Source organism: Seriola aureovittata, chromosome 15 (assembly GCF_021018895.1).
Source record: "Seriola aureovittata isolate HTS-2021-v1 ecotype China chromosome 15, ASM2101889v1, whole genome shotgun sequence".
NCBI lineage: Eukaryota > Metazoa > Chordata > Actinopteri > Carangiformes > Carangidae > Seriola > Seriola aureovittata.
Genome location: NC_079378.1, coordinates 15,114,377 through 15,140,137, shown reverse-complemented (window position 1 = coordinate 15,140,137; position 25,761 = coordinate 15,114,377). Strand labels below are relative to the sequence as shown.

The 25,761-nt window shown below is 41.7% G+C and overlaps 1 protein-coding gene across 3 annotated transcripts; it reads left to right on the top strand.

Moving 5' to 3' along the window:
• The first annotated feature begins 5,818 nt into the window (after positions 1-5,818).
• On the top strand, positions 5,819-25,523 carry cxxc5a (CXXC finger protein 5a). Of its 3 annotated transcripts, none has more exons than XM_056398019.1 (4): positions 5,819-6,215; positions 14,552-14,647; positions 14,751-15,563; positions 24,390-25,523. In XM_056398019.1, the coding sequence occupies exons 3-4, from the start codon at positions 14,769-14,771 to the stop codon at positions 24,432-24,434; spliced, it is 840 nt and encodes a 279-aa protein (XP_056253994.1). In that variant the 5' UTR covers positions 5,819-6,215; positions 14,552-14,647; positions 14,751-14,768; the 3' UTR covers positions 24,435-25,523. The 3 variants fall into 3 exon arrangements, with proteins under 3 accessions (XP_056253994.1, XP_056253993.1, XP_056253995.1); XM_056398018.1 differs by having other exon boundaries at positions 5,820-6,032; positions 6,158-6,215; positions 14,552-15,563; XM_056398020.1 differs by having other exon boundaries at positions 5,822-6,215; positions 14,552-15,563; positions 24,393-25,523.
• Positions 25,524-25,761: the final 238 nt, after the last annotated feature.

Here is a 25,761-nt window from a genome sequence, read left to right as displayed (position 1 = left end):
TAACCCTGATTTTAACTGCAACATCAGCAACAGCTGGTGGCTGATGCTGCTACATGAGGGGCGATGTTTAGATTTAGAGACATGATCATTTGAGAAGGCAGTGACACTACGTATTTAGTACTACAAGCCACACAGTTGTTGATGTAATTTTGTCATGCTTTTTTGTCCTCATACTGTCAGTCAAGACAATAGAACCACTTGCTTCCTGACAGATGAGGCTGAGCATGTGATTAGTGGCGGGATGAGTAATAAATCTCTAGAAATGGAGCCAGTGTTGCTCATCAGGCAGCGTGGAACTGTGAGGCTCACACAAGGTGTGACTGACTTAGGCCTGTTTAAGCTGGACAGGAAAACACACCACAAAATCCATAATACTTTAGAGACTCCGTTGATAGCAGAGTGTCCAATACCTGTCCTAGGTGCCTGTGGGATGTCCTTGAAGTTGCCAATATTACTGGGCCACATAAAGCAGAGAGTGATGATGAAAAACAAAGGAAACTATTCTGTAGTTTCTGCTGTTCTCTTGTTCTCTTTCGGTCAGTGTTGGGACCAAATAAACAAAATCCCTGTTCTATACACAAAAATAATGATGTATAATCAATCTGATCTACTTCCTAAAAAGCATCTTATTACTTTCATGGTCTCTGAAGAGCTGACTGTCATACGTAAAGAGGAGATTTAAGATTTACTTTAAATAAAAGCATTTATGCAGTGGCAATGACCTGCTGGCAGCTGCATTTGCTGACCCCTCCTTTAAAAACTGTTTTTGCTGGCATGCTGTCTCGGCACAGCAGTAGGGGAAAATGGCACTAAGAAATGGCCTATTCCAACATACTGTGGCTTATCCAGCTGTACGTTCCCACACAATTAACTCACAGTTATTTACTTGCAGTCCTGTCAACACCACTAGCAATTAAAATCACAAGCCATTTTGTATGTGATTCAATTTCATCACAAGCAAAATGTCCTGGTTTGAAAATACTAACAATTCACGAGCATATTGATACAACAGTGTTTTTTTTTATGTTACTCTAACAGCTCATTTTCCAAGCTGTTACTTAATCAGATCTCACACTGATTAATTAAATATTTTATAACCATTTACATGACACCTGTGGCCCTCCATATGTCATGCCCTGAGAAAAAATGTATTAGAATTTCCCCACTTCCAGATCATTTGAATTATGCTGTGGTTTAATGAGTTCATTTTATTCTAACTGTTCCACAGCATAAATCTTTTGCATAAAAACAAACAGTTGAACAACCACAAATACACAAATGATTTAGCAATGGTAATTTATAATGTTGGCCAAATATACAGTTAATTATTGTTAAATGTATAGTTCGACTTTTTAATAAGAGTTAGACCAGAAGATTGACAGCACTCTTATGAATTACCTATGTAACAAGAGCCAGGATGTGGTTAGCTTAGCTTAGCATAATGACAGGAAGCTATGAAAAACAGTTCTCCATGGTTCACTGCAATGCTCAAATATACACCTTCCTGCAACTCTAAAGTGTTAGTGGAGTTATGAAAGCTAGATAGTGCAGTAATTATGAGCAGAATGGATATATATAAAACTGATAAAGTGTGTAATTTTGCAAAATAAGTGATTAGGATTCCTTTCCACAATTTTTACTCAGTGGCATTTTGAAGGATGCCTGTGTATTAAAAAAAATTCAAATCATTTGCTTTGTTTGGGAACAAAAAAGAATTGGGAGAATTTGTGAAAAAAAATAGCATCTGGAACACTGGAAGAACAGCTGGTTAGTTCTGGGGACATATGATCTATGGTATTTAATAGGAAGTGAACTCACCAGGCACCAAAGACCTGCCGAGAGGAGACAGGAAGAACCTTGTTTGCAGCCAGTATGTGATGTTTCACACATTAGGGTCTGGGATAACGCAGGTTAATTTTGTAAATGTAATTTTATTATTTATAACATGATTGTAGCTCCCCCCAGGACACAAAATGTTGAGCAATAAAATTACAGCCCAATGAGGACGGGCATCTTTCGAGACTGTAAAATTGTCAGGTATTACAAATCACTGCTGATGGATAGAAACATAGAGCTAAATGTGGAAACGGACTGATGATGTTTATCGATACCGATAAAGATTTGTTGCTGCTGAACAATGAGAGAGAAGAGGACATTTCTCAGTGTAAGCTGGGAGAGACACTGTAGAAACAAGCATCAGAACAAGAAACCAGCCTCTCAGAAACTAGGGGGAGGTGGAAAGTGTGTTACAGTGATCAATTGGAGACTTTACAAGGCCGGCAACATTCCACAGTATTGGAGAAAGCTCATGTTCGTGTCTCGCCCTGCTTTCTTCATCCCTTACGTACCTCTTTTTGGGCCGTCTTCGGGGGCTTTCCTACGGTGCTGGTCATGTGTGCAGCTGGGGATGGAGGCCATGCAACGCTAATCCTCCTCCCCAGCTCAGGAAAGTACCCTGTCTCCCTGTGCAGAACGAAAACAACAAAGAGCTGAGTGTGGCTGCAGCCTCCGGGGTTCAGTGCACCCACCAGAACATGTCCAAGAGACACTGCTTGCTCCCTCCTACCCATCTATCCATGCATGACTCTCCTTCTCTCCCATGCTTTCTCTCTTTGACCCTCTTTTCAACCTATGAAAGACACGTACGATTGCAGACTACAGTGTAATATTCCTGCCTTTCCAGACGAGTGATAGAGGACTTTAGAAGGTCAAAAGGGAGGACACATGGAATGCAACAAAAGAGAAACAGAATGTGGTTTAGTGGGTTTTATAGAGGCAAATTTATTCCTGTTTGTTATATATCATTCCATGTGACAATATAATTACAATGACAGTCTAAAACATATAAAATATATAGAAACAAAAGTGAAACTAATGAGGTCTCCAGAATCATTCAAAAATAGCAGAGGGAAAGAAAGAAAAGAGACATACATTAACTCTGGACTCAAATGTTAACAAAAGCGTGACAGCAAAACCTGGTTTAGGTGTGATGTACCAGCATTGCATTCTGGGTCACTTTGTCCACATGTTTACAGATCAACTTTTTTTTTACCTGTTGTAACACAGGGTATGAACTGGTTCTAAAAGAGGCTGTAAAACCCAAAACAGTTTCCTTAAAAAGTCTGACTTTGACACTAACAAGTGCAAGCCATCATGTAACCTGATATGGAAGTCCCATAACTTCACTCTAAATCAAATTTGAAAATAATTAAGTACCAGTTAATCATTTTCATGTGATATTAACAGCTTTGCTGGGTGACAACAAGGATTAGTGGCTGCATTTGTTAAACAAACGCAATCATCAAATGAGTCAAATTCTGGGAATCAGCACTTTTGTCAGGATTGATCCAGCATCAACATGAGGATCAACTTTTAAATGCTTCAACGGGAGCAGTGAACAGAATGTAAGAGACCTGGGTAGCGTAACATGAACTCAGTTTATAATACATTAAAATAGCACTTGAAGACAGCCTTGCTTGATGAACAAATGTCATGAAAAGTCATGAATCTAGGCACATTTCTCTCCAGCTCATCTAGTTCCTTTATGCAACTCAGTGGCAATCATATGCATGGAGCAGTGTAATGTTTATATGCAGCTGAAGGTAAAGATGTGAAGGCTGAGGGTGCATCTAGTTTAACACTAGTGTCAAATCAAGTGTCATAGCACAATATGATTCACACTATTATTCACAGCTATTATTCACCTTCTAACCATCACTACTCATCATCCATACACGAGGGAAGAGGATCGTCCAACTTAAACTGAACTCGCTGCCAGCGAACATTTTGCTGATACTTAGTCCAACCTGAACTTTTTGTCTGATATGATGAAAAAAAAACAAACTGTGAGCAACACAACATTTCACCCAGAATGTATTTTGCAATGTAAATGGTTGCACACTGTGTGGATGTCATCTCCATATTCCTGTGTGTTGGGGACACGGCGGTGGAACGGTGTTGTTTTTATTCAATTTTTCACTTGGAAGTGTGCTGTTACATCAAGTTCGCACCCTGAATTGTGTCACTTATTGAGAGCTATCTGTTTTGAGACGGAGGAGATCACAAACAAAGTGTGAAAAAGACAGACAGTGAACGCACAGGAGGTATGGGATGCTTGACGGTAGCTTTTTGAAAAAGAAGTGGATCTTTTCTGCAACATGTTTGGCTTTGCTCGTCTTGTTTGTACTAATATCCTCTGTCGTTGTTGCTGTATAATTCCTCATATTCGAAGTAGAAGTACTCCAAAGTACCACACAGCCGTGCTCACTTTACTATCTTAGGAAGATTTCATTTGAATTTTAAATGACAACTGTGTCACCAGGGAGGTACACTCCGTAATGAGACACCCATCATCGTAATAAATGACACTCACTCCTTTATACTGACTGATGGAATGAAAGCTAGACAACATCATTAATTGGTATTGAAAGCAGATGTCATCTGAGCACATTTTCTTATGTTTAAGGACAGAATTGATTATGTTTACTTGATATTTAATGATGAATTTAATGCATTTGCTCCAAATAAATATAAATCACAATGTATAATAACTTCAAGCAAAATCATTAATATGGATGATGTGTGTTGTACCACATTGTGGGTCTTTAAAGCATCACATAAAATATTACAACCCGGTTTTCCCCAGCTTGAAAAATGTCTTATTGGTGAGATAATCTTCAGAAGTTTCCAGTTCAGTGTCATCTTGGAACAAGTGCAAGAACTTAGAAACAAGTGAACCTGGCTTGTATACCATTCACAGATTTATTTTAAGATATTTTTTATTTTTATTAGTCATTAAACATTTAACTCAATAGTCACTCAATAAAACAAAATAACTTGTTTGGGTGAAGATCTTAACTCTTTAGGCGTTTGGGACACAAATTGCGTAATTACGCATTTGGTGTCTTTTTGACTTTAGTATTTACTCAGTAAGTGTCATGTTTATGAGAGCCAGAGCATATTTGTTTGCAGGGAGGTTGTTTGGCAACTGGCGGAGTTAGTAGAACACCCCCTCCTCTCTCTCTCTCTCTTTCCCTTTCTCTCTCTCTCTCCCTGTCTCTCTCTTCAGCTGCCGCGATATTTTCCAGCTCTGGAGCCTCAACCGCACAGCTCGATCGATTCGCATTGATTGTCCCTGACGAGCTGCTCCACTTTCTAGCCAATGTCAGCCAGTCTGCGATCGGGAAGGAGAGAAATGAAGGAAAATCTCTGCCGCCCTGGCGGTGTCATTTCCACACACTTGGGTTGGCCGCCTGCCAGCAGACAGGGCAGTCGAAAGAGGTGGAGTGGACTCTGGGGCTGAGGGAGAGGAGGAGGAGGAGCAGGGAGGGATGAGGCTGATTTCTGTCAGCCTTGCTTGGTGGATAACCTCTGATCCCTGCATCCCTCTTGACAAAAAAGTCACTCCTTAAAACTGGAAAACACAATATTTACAATAATTACACTTGAAGAATATTTTCTTTGGGAATATTATATTTTGACCTATAATTATAAAACAAAAAGATCACTGCTCATCCAGGCAGTTTTCTATCTTCAAACAATCTGCATGAGAAATTAAAATAAACGTTAAAAAAAACGTAGCTATATTCTGGTCATATTACATTATCACCATTAGAGCTACTGCATTATTAAAGACAGCTCATTTAGGCAGAGTACAGCCAGTCTTCTCTCAGGCCACAGCTTTATTTTGAAACGACCCCCCCTCTCTCTCTCTCTCTCCCTGCCTCTCTCCCTCTCTCCCTCTCTCCCTCTCTCTCTCTCTCTCTCTCTCTCTCTCTCTCTCTCCAGCTGTCCTGAAACCACACTCAACCCCGCGGCCCTCTCGCGGTTTATTACGGCCTCAGCTGAAGCGCGCGCGCGCCGCAGAAAAATCCACTTCGGTTTTTCCGCGAAGCTCCAAAAATCTATGAAATGTGTTTGCATGTTCCTCTCTGCAAGCGGGGATGTAGAGGTGGGATTGCAAGGACCGAGAAAGCTGGGGGAACCCACGCGTTCAGCCTCTGAGAAAGTACGCTTTTCCAAAATAACTGACGGTGAATATTTTTTTTCTTTTCACATTTGTCATTAACAGACAGACACTCTGTAGGATTGTGTTCTCGGAGAATAAGCTTTTTTTTTCCTGCCCTTTCTTTTTTTTTGTCACCATTCTGCACGGCAGGCTGAGAGACGGACCGCTCGGACGGTGGAAGCCCTCCCCTCTACTCGGATCTGCTTTGGTAGGTGCGAATAAAATGGGCCCGTGTTTGCAAATATGCAGATACATGGAAGAGGAAGGAGGAGGGGTTGGATGTGGGGCGGGTGGGGGGGGGGGGGAGATCATACTTTGTTGAAGTCTGCTGAAAGTTGGCATGTCATCTTCTTATAGGATCAAGTTATAGCAGGGTGAACAGAGGCTCTTCTGTACATCTGCAGACCATAGGCTGTGCTGGTACTGCAGAAAGGCTACCGTGCTCATAGATCACTGAGTCCAGACAAAAGCAGGCTATTTTGATCTACTTGAAATGAAAATAAAAAATAGTGCTTCACCTATAAAGACGGTGATTGGCTGGGAAATGGTGCTTCGGTGCTGTGCTGGGATGAAGGAGATATTTTTACAAGCTGTTCTCAGTTTTTTTTTTTCAAGAACAATCTTCATTTTTCTCTATTTTATAAGTCGCCGCCAGCGCTGATACTGATCGGCTCAATGCTGAACCAAAAGACCGGTGCTTCATTGTGAATCAGCTGTTAGTAATGCGCACTAAACTTGACGCTGCCGGTTAATGAAAGAAAAGATCAACGCGCATTAGAGTCGGATCATGCTTACATTTGACAACAGACTCTCTCCGGTCGTCACCCAGTAGTCTATAATTGAAACTTTTATTTAATCCGCTGTCGTCCTGAAATCTGGTAAATGGATATCACAGTTCCCCACACGCCTAAAGAGAGGTGAAGAATTAATTGGCTTTTTAGTATTTTAAAAATGATTCCAAATGTCATATTCGTCTTGTTTTCCTCAACCTCTCTCTCGCTCTCTTATTTGTCTCCGGGCATCATTGAAAGTTTACAGGTAGCTTTTACCGTGGTACCCGGAGATTTACACCCACCACCCCCCCTGCAACCGCCACCAGTATCGCTGCTCCAAGTGCTCCATATGTTTGCGAATAATTTGAAGTCACAGTGGTTGTTTTCCTCCTCTAACTTTTTTTTTGTGTACATAGCCTAATTAGGGAGAATAAGACGCAGCAGGTTATGGACAGTGGATGAAGCCTTGAGTCTAATTATTGTCACCACGCTTTGTAACTTCCTCTGCGTTTGTGCGTCTGCGCGTGTGTGCCTGATTGTGTGTGTGTGAGTGTGTGTGTGTGTGTGCGCGCGCGCGCGGTAGTCGACAGGAGGTGGGAGGAATAGAGAATGTGTTGCTCACCGTAGACAAGCACCGAGTCCGCAGACAGCGCGTCTGCAGATTGGAGGACGCTGCATTTACATCGAGCATCGCCCTGAACTAATGCATGAAGTCTTCCCGCCTCTCCAGAGGTGTCGTCAGCTGCTCCAGAGTTGATGGCCGACCGAAATGCCTCATAACCCTGCAGGAAATTAGACGATATTTTTCCCACCTCCTCTAAAGAGATGGCCGTGATTACCTGGCACCTGCGCATGCAGTGACGTCAGTGAAGCAAACTTATTCAAGAGTTTGAGCTCGTGATTCACACATGGACACATGCACCTGACAGTTCAAGCTGTGTGATTTCAATTAGCGCGACAATAATTGGTTTATTCAGTTAAAAATGTAAATAATTCAGGATTTGTTTAAATTTTTGTTCTGAAAAACAGAATCCCAGAACAATGGGACATATAAATACACACTGACCCTAAATGCTTTCCTCTATTCCGCCATCACCTATTGATCAAACTTGTCAACAACTGAACTAGCCAACCATTCATCCATCACTCAGTGGGAACAGTATTGTAGACTTACATGCATCTGTCTTGTATGAGAGCTGGTATGAAATCGGGCACCTGAGGAGAGAAATCATTTTTGAAAGATGTGTATTCAGGGGAACTGTTAAAGTTTGCAACAGTTAGACGCTTAGAGCTGCATTTGAGTATTACATGAGCTGCTCATGCTCATACAAGTATCATAGTACTAACAACATTCACCCAGTAGCACTGTGGCTGTTACGAGGTACTCTTCATTTTTAGGGCTGTGAAACTACAATCTATTAAAGGACTACCTCATTCACCGATGATTTAAGCTTTAAAGTTGTTGTAAACGTTCCAAACAATCGAAGACATCTGCTTCGTTTGTGTAGCCTGCACCAGGTTTTGTCAGTGGTTCATGTACTGAACCTCTGACATATTTATCTGTGGTTTTGAATGGTTTTACAATGTTTTGACACTCTGTGTAGGTGTTATGACCAGCTTTGCTTCAGGTGTACGCAGTACGTACAGCAGTGCTGATCATAAAAAGACAATTTGCCATTTTACCAAGGGTTATATACCAGACTATGTCTTGGCCAGGACCAGTAACTTCCTGGAGTCTCTGCCAGTTGCCTGGCAGCTGGTCCTCAAGAAATAGTTTAGCACTTGACCCCTGTTAAATGGTGAATTGTTTTTGTTTTTTTTTGTACATATTAAACAAACAGGATAAAACATGTTAATAAGTGAGCTTCAGAGATGCTGGTCGGTGGATCTTGTTACTTTTGGACAGAGCCAGGCTAGCTGATTGCTCCTGTTTTTAGCCTTGAGTGGTACCATTATCATCTAACTCTTGGTAAGAAAGCAAATAAACATATTGCTGAACTTTCCCTTTGAGTCTTTGTCTCAGGTCAATCAAGCTGAGCTGCAAGTTTCATGCAAATTATTGATTTAATCAATCTACACAAGCCTATTTTCAACTATTTTCAGTCAGCGTGGTCAAGTGGCAAAAAGGCAGACAGCAAAAAAAGAATTTTTCTTAATGGATCAATACAGTATTCTTTAGAGCAGAAACATCTGTGCACCACATTTCATCTGAACGCTGTATTTCAGACTCAAATGACAATGTGACACTGCATTTCGTGAGGCTGTTTGCACAAAATTTGGTATATGTGCTCAATGGCACAGCAGCCACAGTGTTCATGAACCCAGACTCAGTTGTAAGCTAATAGTTGATTAATCAAAATTAAACCTCACACACAAATTAGTATATACATATCAGCTTATGCAACATTTTGTCATCCACATTCTTCTAATTGAAACTCTAAAGTTCAGATGAGCTTCTGTTGACAAAGTGTCCACAAAGTCACTGAGCTGACATCAGCTGATTCACCCAAACAGGGTCCAAGTCGTGTCAAGACTTCCTGTAAGTGTCTTGAACTCAACGAACAGCAACATTTATAATCACATTAAAAGCGTTGTGTTATACCTCGTCAGGCTAGTCGATATTCTGGCAGCTGTACTGATTGATTTATTGATCATTAAAACTGGAGTGATTCTCCACCATTCAGATTTACTTTCTTTAAAATGTAAAAAAAAAAACAATCGAAAACAACAACAATAACAACAAAACAGATTCAGTTTTGTCAGCCATTAAAGAAGCAGTTTAAAAAGTCATAACTCATACACAGTCCTGCTGTAGTTTGGCCACTAATTATTTTGTTCACCTCAGGCCTCTCTGACCACACCTGTGCTCTACAATCTCCAGCTGAGCTCATTGGTTGATTTGAAAAAGGCTAGATGTTGGACCGTATTGATCACTGGGACCCTCTGTATCCAGATCTTTGTCTCCGTCTGCTAATCCTGTGCAGCAGGTTTTGTGCTGATTCATTAACAAGAAACAAGAAAAGACTCTGATATTTACACCTATTTATTTTGAGACAGCATGAGGTGCAAGAAATGTCTTACATGTTGTAATATGTAAAAACTAATTACAGGCCAATTCAGAGAAATCTGAGGTGCAAAGCTTTAATTTGAACCACAGCATTAAAGCTATAATATGTAACTTTTCCATTTTTTTGTTAAGTATTTTTTGAGTTGTGTGCTTACATGTAACGTGTAACAGTCTATTTCATTTGGTCGCCTGTCAATGGCGTCATATCCCCTATATGCACATGTGTCAGCGTTGTGGTTGCGTGCAGTGTTGTGCATGAACGCGTTCAATGAACGAATCAGTTTACGAATGATGATTGCGAACGTGAGCGGCGTTCACTCCAGCTCACGTTTTTCGACAGTTTTACGGCATGACGTCTCCATAGACACGGCAAAGCTTGGCTGGTGCTAGCGGTACAGACGCATCTACAACTGTTGAAGCCAGTTAGTTTGATTAACAAACAAGTGAGACTCAGACGGATTATATTTGTATACGGATTTTTAAATGCAAGTCATGTCATTTCTGTGATTCTTCAGTGGTGTACAATAATTCATTTAGTTTGGAAGTGGCAATGATTTGGGGCTGGTGATGGATGGGTAGAAGGAGGTTGAAAAAGAATATTGGCCTATTTATTTAAAAAAAAACTGAACAAATGAACGTGAACTAGTTCATTTTCATCTGTATGAACTGAACTTTGAACTAGTTCTTTTTAAGTGTGAACTGGCACAACACTGGTTGCCTGTCAGAAACGGTGAAAACTGACTTTGGTAGACCTTGGTTGTTTTCAACTATGTAATTTAACTGGATGAAGGATTTTAGTCATTGGACATCTGGATCTTAAGTTATCAGTGAAACAAGCCAAACAAATGTTACGCATCTCAGCTGCCAGCTCCCCCAGGATGTCCTGTGTCCCCCAAACAGCATCAGTGTTCAGTGATTTTAAACAGGAAACTTTTCAGTGACAAACTTTTCATGGAGAGGAGGACACCTCTGCTCATAATTTGACTGTTGGTAAAAACCTCCTGAATGTCTGGATCGTAAGTTTTCAGAGAAACAATCAAAACAAAGAGAAGCTACATACTGTGCATTTAAGCCTTGAGTAAACATGCTTAAAGGACGAAACAGCTCCAATTATCTGGTTTCAGCTGTATGGCACAGATGTAGTTTAGGAGACAGTTCACATAAGGACATATACCTCTTCTGTAAATGATGTGGCGAAGGATGCTGGAGGGAGGTGATTAGCCAGAGACTATATGCCATGCTCAGGGCTGAGGGAAAGAGTGTGACTGATAGGTCAGTGGGATGGACAGCATTTGCTGAGGAAGGTGAGTATGGAGCCGACCAAAGCAGCAAAGCGACAATGGTGTGGTGCACCAGTTTTGGCTTCAGTCTGAGCACAACCTGTAAACATGTAAAACACGAATCTGGATACAGAACAAAACTGGTTTCCATAACAGTCTCTTCTTTTAGGAGTGTCTGTCAGGAAACAAAATGTTGAAGATACATAAACAATTCAAATCATTCAATTCAGTTCTGTATCGCAGCTGTTGGCCTTTATAATACCTATTGTTTATCTGTTTATTTTTCCATAATAGTATAGATTTACATCACTGTAGTCTACAGTGTGTTGAAAAGTCCCTTAATCACTGAAGCATTATGGCTCAAAGTCGTGCTTGTCACACTGATGTGTTCACTAACAATACAAACACAACTTGCAGTTACCTAAAAATCCCAGTCATTTGTCAAATGATTTATTTTTTTCCTGCTGAAACAAAGAGAGAGAGAGAGAGAGAGAGAGAGAGAGTGTTTGTGTCACTGCATTATCGTCATACAGTAGGTGTTGCTGGGATTGACGCAAAGCAAGTCAGAAGTACACATGAAAAGCATCGTGTCACATCACACTGTCGGGATTGAAAGCACAGCATCTGATATACATGTAATTTTCATTTGAAAGACTTGCCTTTTTTCTTTTCTTTTTTTAAAACCCAGAGGTTTCAGCAGCAGGTCAGCTGCTGGCTGATGGGACAACAGTGTCCTGGCTGAATTATTATGTTACAGCTGATCAGTGATATTTTTGAAAGCGACCACGAGCCGTGATTGCCAACTTTGTCGCTTTGTGGCCGACTTGAGAACTCATTTATTCTAGCTATTGATAATGTGCCAGTTCATTAATTATGTGGAATACTCAAGTCTTTTAGCACATTTACTGTATTTAGATCATTGATGAAGCAGTTGGATCAGAGCTGGATATTCTCCCAGGCCACGATTAATCAGGAAATAGTGCTGTTGTACAAGTAGCTACCCAGATTTACTTTTGTTAATGCACAGCTGCCATAGAGTTCAATTAAGAGCTCACTGAAAAAGCACCTTAACAACATTAAAGTATTCATAACTGACCACTAAATACATCATTTTCAGCTGTAATATTACATAAAAGCACACAAATCCCCTTGTATCCCTCAGATGATTTGCGGTGCTGTTTTGCATTGAGCCACAACTGAGCAGAGATGCAGTTAGAGTTGAGATGCTTTTGGGAAACTGGACCCTGGTCAGTGCTGTAGTGGGAGAAACTGAAACTATGGGGCTGAGGGGCTGCGGAGCTGGCTCTGGTTCACTGGCGCCACATCCCCCTGAGCTGGTGAGAATGTGGGGGCTGTGCTCTTGCCTTTGAAGCTTTACCTCCCACTAATTCTGGCCTTCCAATTTCCACACACTGCACAGACACCCCCCCCCCCCCTCCATCCTCTTCCCCTCCCTTTCCCTTTGTTTCCCTTATAAGGACTGGCCCGGCCATTTCCTCAGCTTTTCTGTGGGAGGTGGTATGCTTGTTTGTGAACATGGACAGGTCAGGAGAATAGCAGCATAGTTTTTTTTTTTTTCATAGATGAGCAGTCACAGGAATCTTACGCTAAAAGCCTGTGGATGCATGCATCTCTGTCCAGTGGGGAGTCTCCCACTACTAGCCTAGTGAACCCTCTTCATGAGCCTCACCACTCCATTTAATCTACCATTTCACCAAAATACATTGTGCTACAGATTTGGTGTTTAAAACTTATTGTGTGGAAAATAATTGATTGACACAGTCAAATGACAGCAAGCAAAAGAAATCAAAAGTTAATCAAAGAAAATGAACTTCCGTGGTTCTGTTTCTGGGCTTTTGGGAGGATTTTGAGCAGCTTCCCTGGTTGTTGGGTGAGATAGTCAAATAAGGGACAGATGTTTGTTTTCTCACATTTTGTATCACAAGGTTAGACACTCAGATCAATGACCATGTAAGTGATAGTAATGCAACATAGTGACTAAACTGCAGTACACTGTATAAATACAGTTTATTTAGAGGGTAAAGCATTCATATCAGTCTCAAAAACGAGCTCTACAGGTTATGTAAAGGGACATTATTACAGATATATGATACTGATACAACAGATCAATCGGTCATTGATCATTTCAGTGCATGTAGTAACGATCATACGTGCACAGCGTTGTTGAATGTCACAGCAAAGATTCAGGGACTTTCGGGTTTGATTATGAAATGCTGCACATAGAGACACTTGTTTGTATGTAGGAGTTTTTGAGCTTAAAGTGCAAAATATGCATATACCTGTAGCTCGACAAAAGTCCTAACAGAGTCTTTTAGGTAAGAATATAAAATTAATTTCAAATGCTACAGTGCTCTTTAGTTACAATGCCTTATAGTGTGTAATTTATTTAGTTTACCAAAGCAATTTCTGTCCCCAATACAACTTAATTAATTAGATTTTTTTTTTTTTATGCTGATAATTTCTTTTCTTTGCTAACCAATCAGAGAAACACCAGGGGAGCAGGTGTTGATTTACCGGTCAGGAGTCTGTGAAGTTTGATTTCTAGATTGATGTGTTAAAAGACGAAGTAGAGAGGCAATTAAAGGTTTTGATTTTCTGAGGTTGAATTTTAATTTGTTATCAGCATATCTTGATCAGTGGTTTTTTGGGCTATAAATGAAAACACTGGGTGACCCCAGTCAAAGAATTAATTTTGAAAAACTCATTTCATTAGGCTATGGGCGTCACTAGCTGAAACTTACTGAAAAATAATTTTCATCTCAGTGTTTAATTCAACTGTTTGCGTTGTGAACATGACTAAACATCATTTGACGGACAACGTGAGAGGTGTCACTCCTGGTGATGAATCTATAGAGAGCAAACCTGTAGCTTCCCCTCAGCTTTACAGTGAGTTGCAGCTCATCGTTTGCAGGGTTTTTGACGTGCAACCGCCCCCCTGTGTTGCTTTACCCACCATTCTCACAGCGCTGTTGTCAGCCGCAAAAGGCAGCTGTTTTCAAAAACAAGCTCTAAAAACCCACTGTACGCTACCTGCTCAGCTCCAAACAGCAGACAGTAATAGTTAGCAACTAGCTAGTGAACATAGTGGAGCATGTAAGAGCTGAGGAGCTCAAAACCGAGTGAATACTGGACTTACATTCATCAGGTGGACTGAAACGTGTGTAAATGTGAAGATGTGTAAATAGTTCAACATGTCAATCTTGTGCTCACAACTTGTTTCTGCTGTCCAAAGAAAATCAGATGCGGTACTATGATGTAGTTCTTCTTGTATTTACCTAAGTTGACCCACAAACCCGACAGAAAAATGGCAAACGTTTCTCTTGAGTGTTTCAGTGTTTTGGTGAAGTGATCACTAATGAGTAATTTACACACGTCTCTTCTCTCTCTTGTGTAACGTTTCCAGACGGCCCATGGAAGAACGTGGATGAGGGCTGAGCTGTAGTGCGGGCAGAAGGCTCCGGGGCCTGTCTGTTGTCGGCTGGTTGATTGGTCCATTGAGGTGAGGCACCACTCTCACCGGGGCACAGAACGGGCCGAGAAAAGGTCTTTGCTCCCCCTCCTCGCTCACCCCTGCCCCCTTTCCACCCTCACCCCCAACCCAGGCACGTACGCTCTGGACCATGTCTACCGGGCTGTCGGAGGGGGGCCGGACAGAGGACCTGGAGCGGAGCAGCTGCAAACAGGACTCTCCTGTTACAGAGCGCAGGAACCGCAGTGGCATCATCAGTGAGCCCCTCAGTAAGAGCCTTAAGAACTCCCGTACCCTCTCCCAGTATACAGCAGTCTCCTCTGCCACCACCAATGGACACACGGACAATAGTGAGAGTAAGAGCCACTCGGCCAAGCCTCAGCCACCCCCGCAGCCCCAGCCCACTGTCTCCGCACTGACAGCAGCCAAGTTGGACCGAACCCTAGAACAGGTTCTGGAGGGACAGAATGGCCTGCTGCACTTTGCCCAGGCAGCAGCACTGTTAAAGCGGGCCGGTATGGAGCACATGCTCCTGCCTGGGGGCATGGGAGTGGGAGTTGGCGGTGGAGATGGAAGCTCGGGGGCTAGCGACTTGGAGGGTACGTCTGTCACGGACGCCGTAGGTGGTCCTGTTGACTTCCCATATGGAGTAGGGGGTGGCTTCCCCTTCAACCCGGGGCTTTTCATCATGACGCCGGCTGGAGTGTTTCTGGCAGACAGTGCACTACACATGGCCAGCCTGGCCGAGTACCCGGCGCAGAGTGAGCTGGCCTCTGCCATCAACTCCGGTAAAAAGAAGCGAAAACGTTGCGGCATGTGCCCACCTTGCCGACGGCGGATTAACTGCGAGCAATGCAGCAGCTGCCGGAATCGCAAAACAGGCCACCAGATCTGCAAGTTTCGCAAATGTGAGGAACTGAAGAAGAAGCCCTCTGCTGCTCTGGAGGTAAGAGGGTGGTGGTTATGATGTGCCTTTGCTTTGTGGACCATTCTTCAGGGTTCTCCACTAATAAGTTTAAAGGGTTTTGAGCCAAAGGGTCACTACAAAGCTTCAACGTATTTACAAAAACCAACAACATTTGGGTGCGTTCGCCATTACACCTTGTGAAAAAAAAAACAGACAAATAAGCCACAAGTTTGTCACCATGGGATCTAAAATCTGGAGGAACTGGAGAATTGTTTTAAAATAACTGCAGTGATCTGCAAACCTCACAAACCAATTTCAGCTTCACATCTGAAAGCACAAAGGTCTTTTGTTTCATACCTAAATGTCATTCTCCTTTAAGGGAAGTAGTACAGGGGGGGCTTTTCGGTGGGCTGAGGGCTCCACAAGCAGGGAAATGACAGGTGGTGAGGAGTGCGGTGGATATGTGCAGGGTAAGCATGCACCATGGGGTCTCTTTAATCTGTCCACCATAGCCACGCCATCACCCTGCCCACATCTTTCAATCTGAAGAGTAATTCTCTGGCCAAAACACAAGATTGTTTGTGTTTTTCAAATTCCCTTCAGTGGAGCATTTGCACATCCTCCTTCTGTTGACTTGTGCATATGCTGATTGTACAGAAATGAAAAAAAAAAAAAAAAATGTGTATGTGGATACAGGGTGGCAGTAATTGAGAATATGTGTACAGTATGTTCGTGCGTAAGTATACATGCGTGGGTATGTTTGTGTATGTTTGTGCATGTAACAAGGCCCATCTGGCTGCAGAGCTGTCATCTGGAGCACCAGGTGTCAGTGCGGCACATGCACCCCCCCCACCCCCCCCCCCCTTTCGCTGCCTTTTGCTGTCCTTCTCTCCGGTGACACTCCTGCTCATCTAAATGGCCCTCCAAACTTCCTGTCTGTTACCTCCGTCACACTCAGTGGCCTAACTAACCCCGACTGTGGTGACAGAGCGACCAATCATGAAATCAATTTCAGCAGATGTTCCATCTCAAAGGAAATAAACTTTTGTGATCAATGGATAATAGTGTCACTTTGGCATTACATAATAAATTGATAGATATGTAACACAGTGTGAACATGAACCAGTGGAGAGGTCTCTGGTCTAATTGACACAAACTGGATCTGTGCTTCAAACTGCTAATGGCTTTACTTCTTTCTCTTTCTGATGGTGATTGAGGGTGACAGCTTGGACTCTTGTTTGTAGGCTGAAAGGTTGGTTGTTCAATCTCCATGTGCTGACAGTGGCCATCCACACTGAACTACTCCTTAAAGGGACAGTTTTGTTATTGGACAAACAAAGTGATGAAAGCCTTTCTCAACTTCAACTTGTGGAGATTTATATTGTGGCTTGGGTTAGATAATCCAGCAAAATGAAGCTCATATCCGGTTTTTATTGAGTAGCAGTGCAGGGGCAGGCTGATGTGAAATGTCTGTGTACCACACAACAGTAATTGAATATACAGGACTTGAAGGTTGCTCTTGGCAGCAGTTATTATCATAGAGCAGAAACAATTACCCCAGTAACTGATTAGCTGATTGACAGAAAAATAATTGGCAAATGTTTTGATAATTGATTAATTGTCTCAGTAATTTTTCAAGGAGGAATTGTGAATAAATGGCAAATATTCTCTGATTCCAAAATCTCAAACAAGAGGATTTCTTGCTTGATCTTTGTCATATTTGTGAAGTTGTGAAAAACGTTTTTTGACATTTTTTTAATGCTTCATGAAATAAACAATGAATTTTAAAAGAATAATGGATAGATTGATCAATAATGAAAGTAATTGTTAGTTTCAGCCCAGACAAATGGAAATCAGTGACTGGCTCAAACATAGAGAAGTAGAGATCTATAACACTTTAAAATCATGTGCTAACATTTGGAAAAATTGTGGGCAACAATCAAAAGTGTACGAGGTGTAGAGCAGTAAATGAGCCATAACAGTGAGTCAGTGTGACTGAACAAACCCGACTTTCTGGTTGTGTGTTGAGGATCAGACCGATGTGTCTGAATATCGGCGTGCTGTTTTCCAGTGTTGTTGTGTTCAGCTGCAAATTGATGAGAGGCTTCATTTGTCGCTGTTGATGATTCACCAAAATGGTGAGATGTGTCAGCTTGCGATGTAGGTGGTACGCCTCGACGTCTGTAACAAAAAGGAATTTAATTTTAATTTATGATTTGCAACTGATGTTGGCATAGCCAGTTAGCCTAATACCAGACGTTCACACCATTGATGCCAAACCCAAGGGGGCTTGAATATTCATGAATGTTGATATAGGTCATCATGTTGCTTGTAACGTCACAGTCTGCTGATGAAAGAAACTCCAGGGTACCATAAACCTGCCAAGCCTCCAAGTACCAAGTATAATAGCAGTCTGATTATTGACTTTAGTAATTGTATGGGCTGTAATTACCTTGCACACAGTTTTTACTCCTGACATTTGAGAAGCTCTACTACTCACTAATTTATTTAATATGTCTGTCAAGCAATTTCCTCTTTTTCAGAGCAGAAATGAGAAGGCAAATCTCTGCTTACAGCTAATTTTCACATTTACAGTTTAGTATAACAATATTAGGGTAATGAGTATTTTTAAAGGATCATATCAGTGTTTTGAAAAAAGGCTGCAGCTGTAGTATGAGCTACGCTTCTCTACTACATCGTTCCTGACGCTGTCTACACAACATCAGTGTAGCTGTCAAAAGCAAACAGTGTGGAAAACCCGCTTTTAGACTGAAACATTGCCTGAACTGCTTCATCAGACATCAGCATAAACAGGAATTTTATTATTTTCCACTGGGCAGAATGGTGGATTGTTACAGTGAAGCTGGCCCATGCATTAAATAGAAATTGGATGTGAATACATTTGTGGTTAGGCTCTCATCAATTGCCAAAGCAGCAGGTGTATTGTAGGCATTAAATAGATGAAATACCAACAGTGATGCGGTGCCTTTCTCAGATGTCTGAAAGTTTCTGTCAGTGCCACAGATGTACTGAAGGTCACGAGATAGCGCTGGGAAAGGCAAGAAACATTCATGTCAAAGCGTGCAACTTCGCGCACATGATGAACCAAACCTCAACCTCAGTCACCTGACGACCTACTGCAAGAAATAAAATCTTTGTGACAAAATGATCCTTTATAATATTCCTCTGATGTCGCCTTGTTAACCGAATGGTCGATTCGGTTGATCTTGAAACTGTAAAGTTTGTACATCAAGCAGCTAATCGTGAATACATTGCAACACAACTGACAAATGCACCTGAAGAGTGAGTGGGCTTTAACTCAAAATGAGACCAGTATTCTCATTCAATCAAGAATCCATCGAAAACGTCTGCAACCTGTTACTTCTTTGCTCCAAATTGATTTGCTACAGTAGCACAGTATCAGCCTTCTCCCCCCTGTACAGAGCTCTGACGGTAGTCCATTTTCAATTTTGCCTGTTTTTTTTTTTTTTATATTTTGATATTTGTCCTCATGCACTCATACATTTCCTATTAGCAGTCTAGTAGTTGTCTCAAATGGCTTTGTTATTAAGTCAACAGCTCTTGTTCGGGTGCAGGTGGCAGGTGATTAGATCAGAGAATACAGCCTGGGCCGTACCGTCGTCGAGCGCGATGTCATCACTACAAACTTAAATGTCAGAGGATGAGATTCATGGAGGATGCGCTGTGTCAGGAGGGAAAGTGGGGAGCGGAGAGTCAGCAGTAAATCCAAAATGTCAATATTGAGTAGATGATGTAAGATTGTCAATTACAGTGTATAGTTTTACTGCCTTTAAACTAGGGCTCTGTAAGAGAAATTCCTGCTCCCCATCAACGACTTTAATGCATATTCAGGGTGACTTGGGCAGCACCTGTGCCAGAAGAGAAGATCCTCCTGGCTTTCTGAGTCCACAGTGAACTGCAGTGAGCCTCAGCTGTAGCTCAAACAGCCCCTGAGTGTCACATTCCCCTTCAATCAAAGGCAGGGCGGCACATCCCCGTCTGCTGTGGCTGTTGCACTCAGTGTGCAGTCTCTAAAGGGGCATGACGTCTTATTTAACATGTGTCTTGCGGTCAGTTCGTCAGATGGTTGTGACTGCTTTCTGGCACGTCTACGTATGCGCGCACATGTGAGGAAAGAGACTGGAAGAAATATCTTAGCTTTGCTTTTTTTTTCTTTTTTTTTTACTGCGTTTGCATCGCAGGGTTACGCTTGTGTGTTTGTAGAAGCCTGTGAGCGTATACGGGTTGGTACACAAGTGCAGTCCAGCAGCAGTGTGCTTATTTTAAGGGTGTTGACGGTTTCCATTGAAAGCTCATGGCAGCTCAAAGAGGAGCGTAAAATTGGCAAGTGAGGGGGAGTTAGCATGCTGAGGCCTTTGCCACCTCATAGCTCACTGGCTGAAGATGTCTGGATTTATTCTGGGAATGCTACATTTGAGAGAAATAAGTGGGAAGGCAGTTCCTTTCTGCTCTGTGTCTGAATACCCTCCAGTGGTGTCAGTCTCAGCAATGCTGTTCAACACAGAGCGACAGAAGGAGAGTCAGGATTAGGAAGTTGTAGTGTACCTTGTTTTTACTTGTATGTCACTGTATTACATTCAGGGTGCACTGTATATGTGGGTGGGCGATATCTGAAAATATTATAAGACAGGAGCGGAGTTTTTTTTATTTTTTTTTTTATCTTTGTCTTCTTATAGAATATTATATTTTGCAATGAAATTCACTGGTTGTGTCAAAGACTGTGCGTCTTTGTCATCAGACAGGGCTAACACCTGAACATACTTGGGGGGGGGGGGGGGGGGGGGGGGGGGGGCACTTTGCCAGTATCATACATTGATATGGGAGCTGCGTATTCCCTCATGGTCTTTCCTGCCTCCCAGACACCGTACACCAGACAGTCAGGACAGAGGAGACTCATGCAAACTGACAGGCATGCAGACTGACACTGAGACACATGGATGTGTGGGCAAGTTGCTGGGCAGACAGAGGGACAAGTTGGAGTGGACAGAAGAGGCTAAGGAAGACAGAAGGGAAAAGGAAAGCAGTAGGGCAGCCAAGGTGTCATATTGTGGATATCTGGATGAAGCAAATAGCCCTTTCCTCAAAGAGAGACAGTGGTATTATTTGCAAAACAAGATCAGGTTGTAGTCATCAGAGTGTGCACAGATTTTGTCATTTGCACGTCAAAAGTACAGTTTTTCAGTGAGTGCATTTCAACATGTAAATGCAGTCATTTAAATGCCAAAAATCATTATACAAAAGCTTGACATTTTTCTTTGCCTAATTAGCCCAACTTGATGAGTGTTAAGTGTTAGCTTGAAAGATTTGGAGAAATAGCTTTAGGATTTATCACCGCTCAAACATTTCCTGCATCCTCTCTGGCGTATTGACAACTAGAGCTGCAACAAGAAAATGAATCTGCAACTGTTTAGATAATCGACTAATTGTCATTTGTTTATAAGCAAAAACGCCATACTGCCTTTGCCACATATTACAGTAAGTGGAATAACTGAAGACATCACATCACATCACTGTAGCCTCTGAGAAACTGTGAATGTTACTCTTTCACTATTATTTCAAGTGGCTGATCAATTACAAAAGAAAATAATCTGCAGATTAATCGATAAAAGAAATAATTGTTAATTGCAGCTGTGACATGTGTAATTAACTAATACAGGTCTAATGGGTTGAATAATGGGCTCCTGCCGTGGCTTTGAGTTTCATGTGTTGGTCCAGTAAGAGAAACCGCATCATTGTATTTACATATCAATCATAACTGACACAGGAGGAGAGAGCAGGCTCAGGAAAATGCTTCACCCCTTCAGCCAGACAAAGAGTGAGTGTTTATGCCAACTAGAGGTCACTGCTGTTTTGATTCGGTTATTTTAAAGGGTTTCTTTTCTGCTTCTTTGAACAGAAGACAGTGTTACAGCCCACATACAATATGTGGATGTGGAGAAGCTTTGCGTTCATTGTGTCAGTTTGTGTTTTGTTTTTTTTTTTCTTGTGGGTGTCCATAAGGGAATCCTCACAATTGTGGATGATAAAGCCATGAAAACAATAAGCAGACTGCTCATTGGTGCCCAGGGGCGAAAAACTGAATTCATGATGGCTTAAACTGGCTAACAGGAATTTGCATGAGTAACACCTAACATCATGCACGGTACTCTGAAAGGCCATTAGAAATGATGGTGGAGTCAAGTCATTGAAGAAGTAGTTAGTCTGAAAAATAAAGGCTGTTTCCGTTTTCTACTTTGTCGGTGTGTGACACAAAAACTGTTTGTGCTACGCTAAGACAAATGCTGTGCTTTCCTTGTTTGAAAAAAAATATCCATCGATTATAGTGATTGGCCACTTCACACCCACAGATCCAATCTGTTTGAACCTCTGCAATCAGTGTTGGTGACGGAAGGGTCTTTCTGTTTCTGAGCGGTTGCCATTTTTCCATTGATTGCACATGTTTGATAATGAGGAAAAAACAGCATTTACAGTTCAACCGAGGGACATGTTGATTTTCTTCCCACGCATTACGTCATGGTCAGTCCGGCATTCGCTTTTGACATCTGTGGCATCGCCAGATGTTGCTGTCCTCTGACTGTCTTAACAGCTGAGTGCTGCTACAGAAAGGTCATCACAGAGATGGATGAGGGGCTAACTATACTTAACACACAGACCATGAAATAATGTGGCAATATGCTGCTGTTGACCTCCAGGGTTGAGATTCGTACTGATATTCATTTCAGCCAAAAAAGAATCTCCTAAACACGTGCGACATCCTGCGCATTCCCATGAAAGCTTCAGAAACATTAAGTGAGGTGAAAAAAAACAAACAAAAACATGAGCAGCTTTATAAACACATTCAGTCAAAACCTGCATCCATCAAATAGCATTTGCTACTTCTTTGAGAAAGTGATATGAAGTTGAGAGGCTGATGTGAACCGGCACACGCACATGTAGGCAACAAAACCGCACTGTGTTATTCAGTGTCTCTGCTGTCAGATTATTCCTGATTGAGTCAATTTAACAAATAAAGCACAGTGTGGGTTATATTTGGCTGAGATCACCAGAGTAATTACCTTGTTTGAAGTCTTTTTACCCGAGCAAAAATGTTTCATTTTTGTCAGCAGGAGTTAACTTTCAAAATCAAAGTAAATGAAACCTGGGGAGCACGAACCCCGCTGTCACTCAGTTTCATGTCCAGATATGAACAATAGCATTCAAAAGAACACTGTACTGCTGATTCAAGGGTAGAGGAATGGTTTAAGTGAGCCTGAAAAGTAATTAGGGCTGGTATTGTTTTTGAACAAACTTCTCTGGACTAATGGGCCATTTGCCTCTCAGTTGCCTTTGTTGAAAACTCATAATTTCACTGCAGCTGTGCAAGAAAGCGGCACAACAAGACACACACAATTCAAAGTCTGATTATGTTCGAGCTACAAATGTTTTTTTTTTTTCATCAGAATTTTGGGCAGTTTCCACTATTTCATCCCTTTACTGTATATGGGAATGTCAGCGATGTATGACACATGCAGTGCACCTTTCCTTTTCAATAAGATAGGTGTGATTGTGTGCATGGGTGTGTGTATTTGTGTTTGCGCTCACAGTATGCATGATTCCTTATTAAACCTTCTGCTGTCTGGTGGATGGTGATGGAAAAGTGAATCTGAATCCATCGTGTATGAGAATTTTAGTTTAACAGTCTCACTGTTTGGTGTGATTTCGGGGGTGTTTTGTGAGTGTCGGTTAATGTGCCACTGTGTGTGGAGGTGTGTGACTGTACTTGAATACATATTGGTTCGGTGTGAGAGTGTGTGTGGGTGCATAAATGTTTGCCGAGCTCCTCCTGCCTCGCTCCAGGCAGAGCTGGCTAACGGAAGAATCCGTGCTGCAGAATGGAGTTGCAGAGGACGCCAGCCGTGCAGCTCCGTGCAGCTCCAGGGACCCGAGTGGCTCCCTATCTCCTGACTGGCAGGCCGATGCCGAGCCCTGCAGCTGCATGCATGTGTGCCACTCCTGCTCAGCGCAATCAGACACACAGATAACACACAGTGCGAGAAGGGGTGGGGGACGGAAAACGGCATCATCATTGATGATGGTGTGGGAGAGCAGCGCTGTGGTGGTGGTTAAATAATAAATGTGGCATATCGGGTTTTGTGTGAAGCCAGGACTGAAGCCTGTTCCTGTGGTGGTGCTGGGGGGAGAGGGGGGCAGCTGATGGACCAGACGATGTAGGATGTAGAGATTTCACACATATTACTCATCCAGGGATAAAGAGTGGAATAGAGCTGGTGCTGAATTGATTTACTGTTTAATCAATTCGTTGATCAACATTAATCATTTAAGTCTATTACCAGCGAAGAATGCCAAACATTCACTGGTTCTGAGTTTCTAACTTGAAGATTTTCTGCCTTTGTCTGTTGTATAACAATGCAAATTGAATATCTTTGTGTTTTGACGCTTGGCTGGACAATACAAGCTCTTTGGGTTCTGATAACTTCTAGTTTTTCTTTTTTTTTTCCACATTCCATATATTAAGAATTCACAAACAAAGAACAATAGATAGATTAATCAATAATGACAACAATCAGTAGTTTCAGCCCTAAACTGAAGAAACGACAGCAGAGTAAGATTACGTATGCCTCTCTGTCAAGGTGTGAAGAAACCGTAGCTTCTCAGTGAAATAGTATTTTTTGGGATTATATTTGCAAACACTGTAAAAAAAATGTGCCGGTTTTCATTAACAACTCCAACCTCCTCTCCTCTCCTCTCCTCTCTCTCCTCTCCTCTCCTCTCCCCCTCCTCCTCTCCTCCTCCCCCTCCCTCCTTGTCTTCTGTTTCTCCAAGAAGGTGATGCTTCCTACAGGAGCGGCGTTCCGGTGGTTCCAGTAGGACTCCTCCTCCACTCCCTACCCAAAGCTCTGCCATCAAGTGCAATGCCAACTCCTGGATTGTCTCCGGAACAGACACTGGCTAATAAACAAACAAGCAACAAATAAAATTATAGGAAAAAAAACAAAAAACAAAAAAAAACAAACAAACAAAACAAAAACAAAAAACAAAACAAAACAAAAACGAAGCAGAAAAAAAAAAATCAATCGGGTAATGGATGCACCTACTTATTCCTTGAACCAAAAATGAAGCGTAAAGAAAAGCATCTATGGCAACTTTCATTCCCTTTTCTATGTTTCCATTTTGGTACCTTTTGTCCTTTTTCCAGCAGGTTTTTTTTTCTGTTGCTTAAACATGGAACTGTTCATTACCAGAAACAGAAATGACGGACTGAGTGTGGACAATCAACTAATTTCTGTGTTTGGTGTTAATGTTGTTCATGTGTGGAAAGATACAGTACTTGTGTAGAGAATGTAAATTTACAGCTATATTTTAAAACTAGTGGCTAATGGCAAACATTATTGTAATTCTTCACCATTACGTTACTTAAACCCTTGTCTGTTTCATTCATTGATTTCATGATTCATTTCGTTGAACGGTTTTCCGACAGATCGGTGGTAAAGGCAAAGAAAATGTTTTTTAAAATTGTGACGCTGTTGATGTCAGACTGAAATGAAACTGAAAAAGTCATGTTAGATCTCCAGAGACTCTTCACTGGGTTGAAGACGCTGTTTGCCAGAGCCGTCACTACTGTAATCTCCTCAATCAGCCCTCCTCTGCATTTCCAAACTTTTCCTTTAGTGAAACTGGCAGCCTTATGTTACTGTGGCCCTACTGAGCATGTGCCAATACTGCTCAGGGCAATAGCACTAAGAGACAGCACTTGCTCTGAGTCAACCCTACTGAACGCACTGAGACAAGATTACATTTTTTTTTTTTATTTGTTTGTTTATTTGTTATATTTTGTCATGATTTTGTTATGTTGCTGGGTAGCTACAGCTTTTAAAAATAACCAATCTTTGTATTCGTTTAGAAAATTGGACTGGTTTTGTGAATAAAAAGGAATGCATGTATTCGTGTCAAAATTTACAGTTCTGATGTTTGTCTACTTGTCTATTTGCATGTTTTTTTTTGTTTGTTTTTTTAAAAACAGCTGGTTTGGCAAAAAAGAAATATTGAGTATAAATTTTCCATAAATTGGTGAAACTGTTTCCTTTTCTTTTATAATTGGATGTTATAAAAAAAAAAAAAAAAGAACAAATTCTGAAAGATTCTGACAGGAGAAGAACTCATTAAAAGTAAATCAGGCGGTGGTGTGCATCACCGT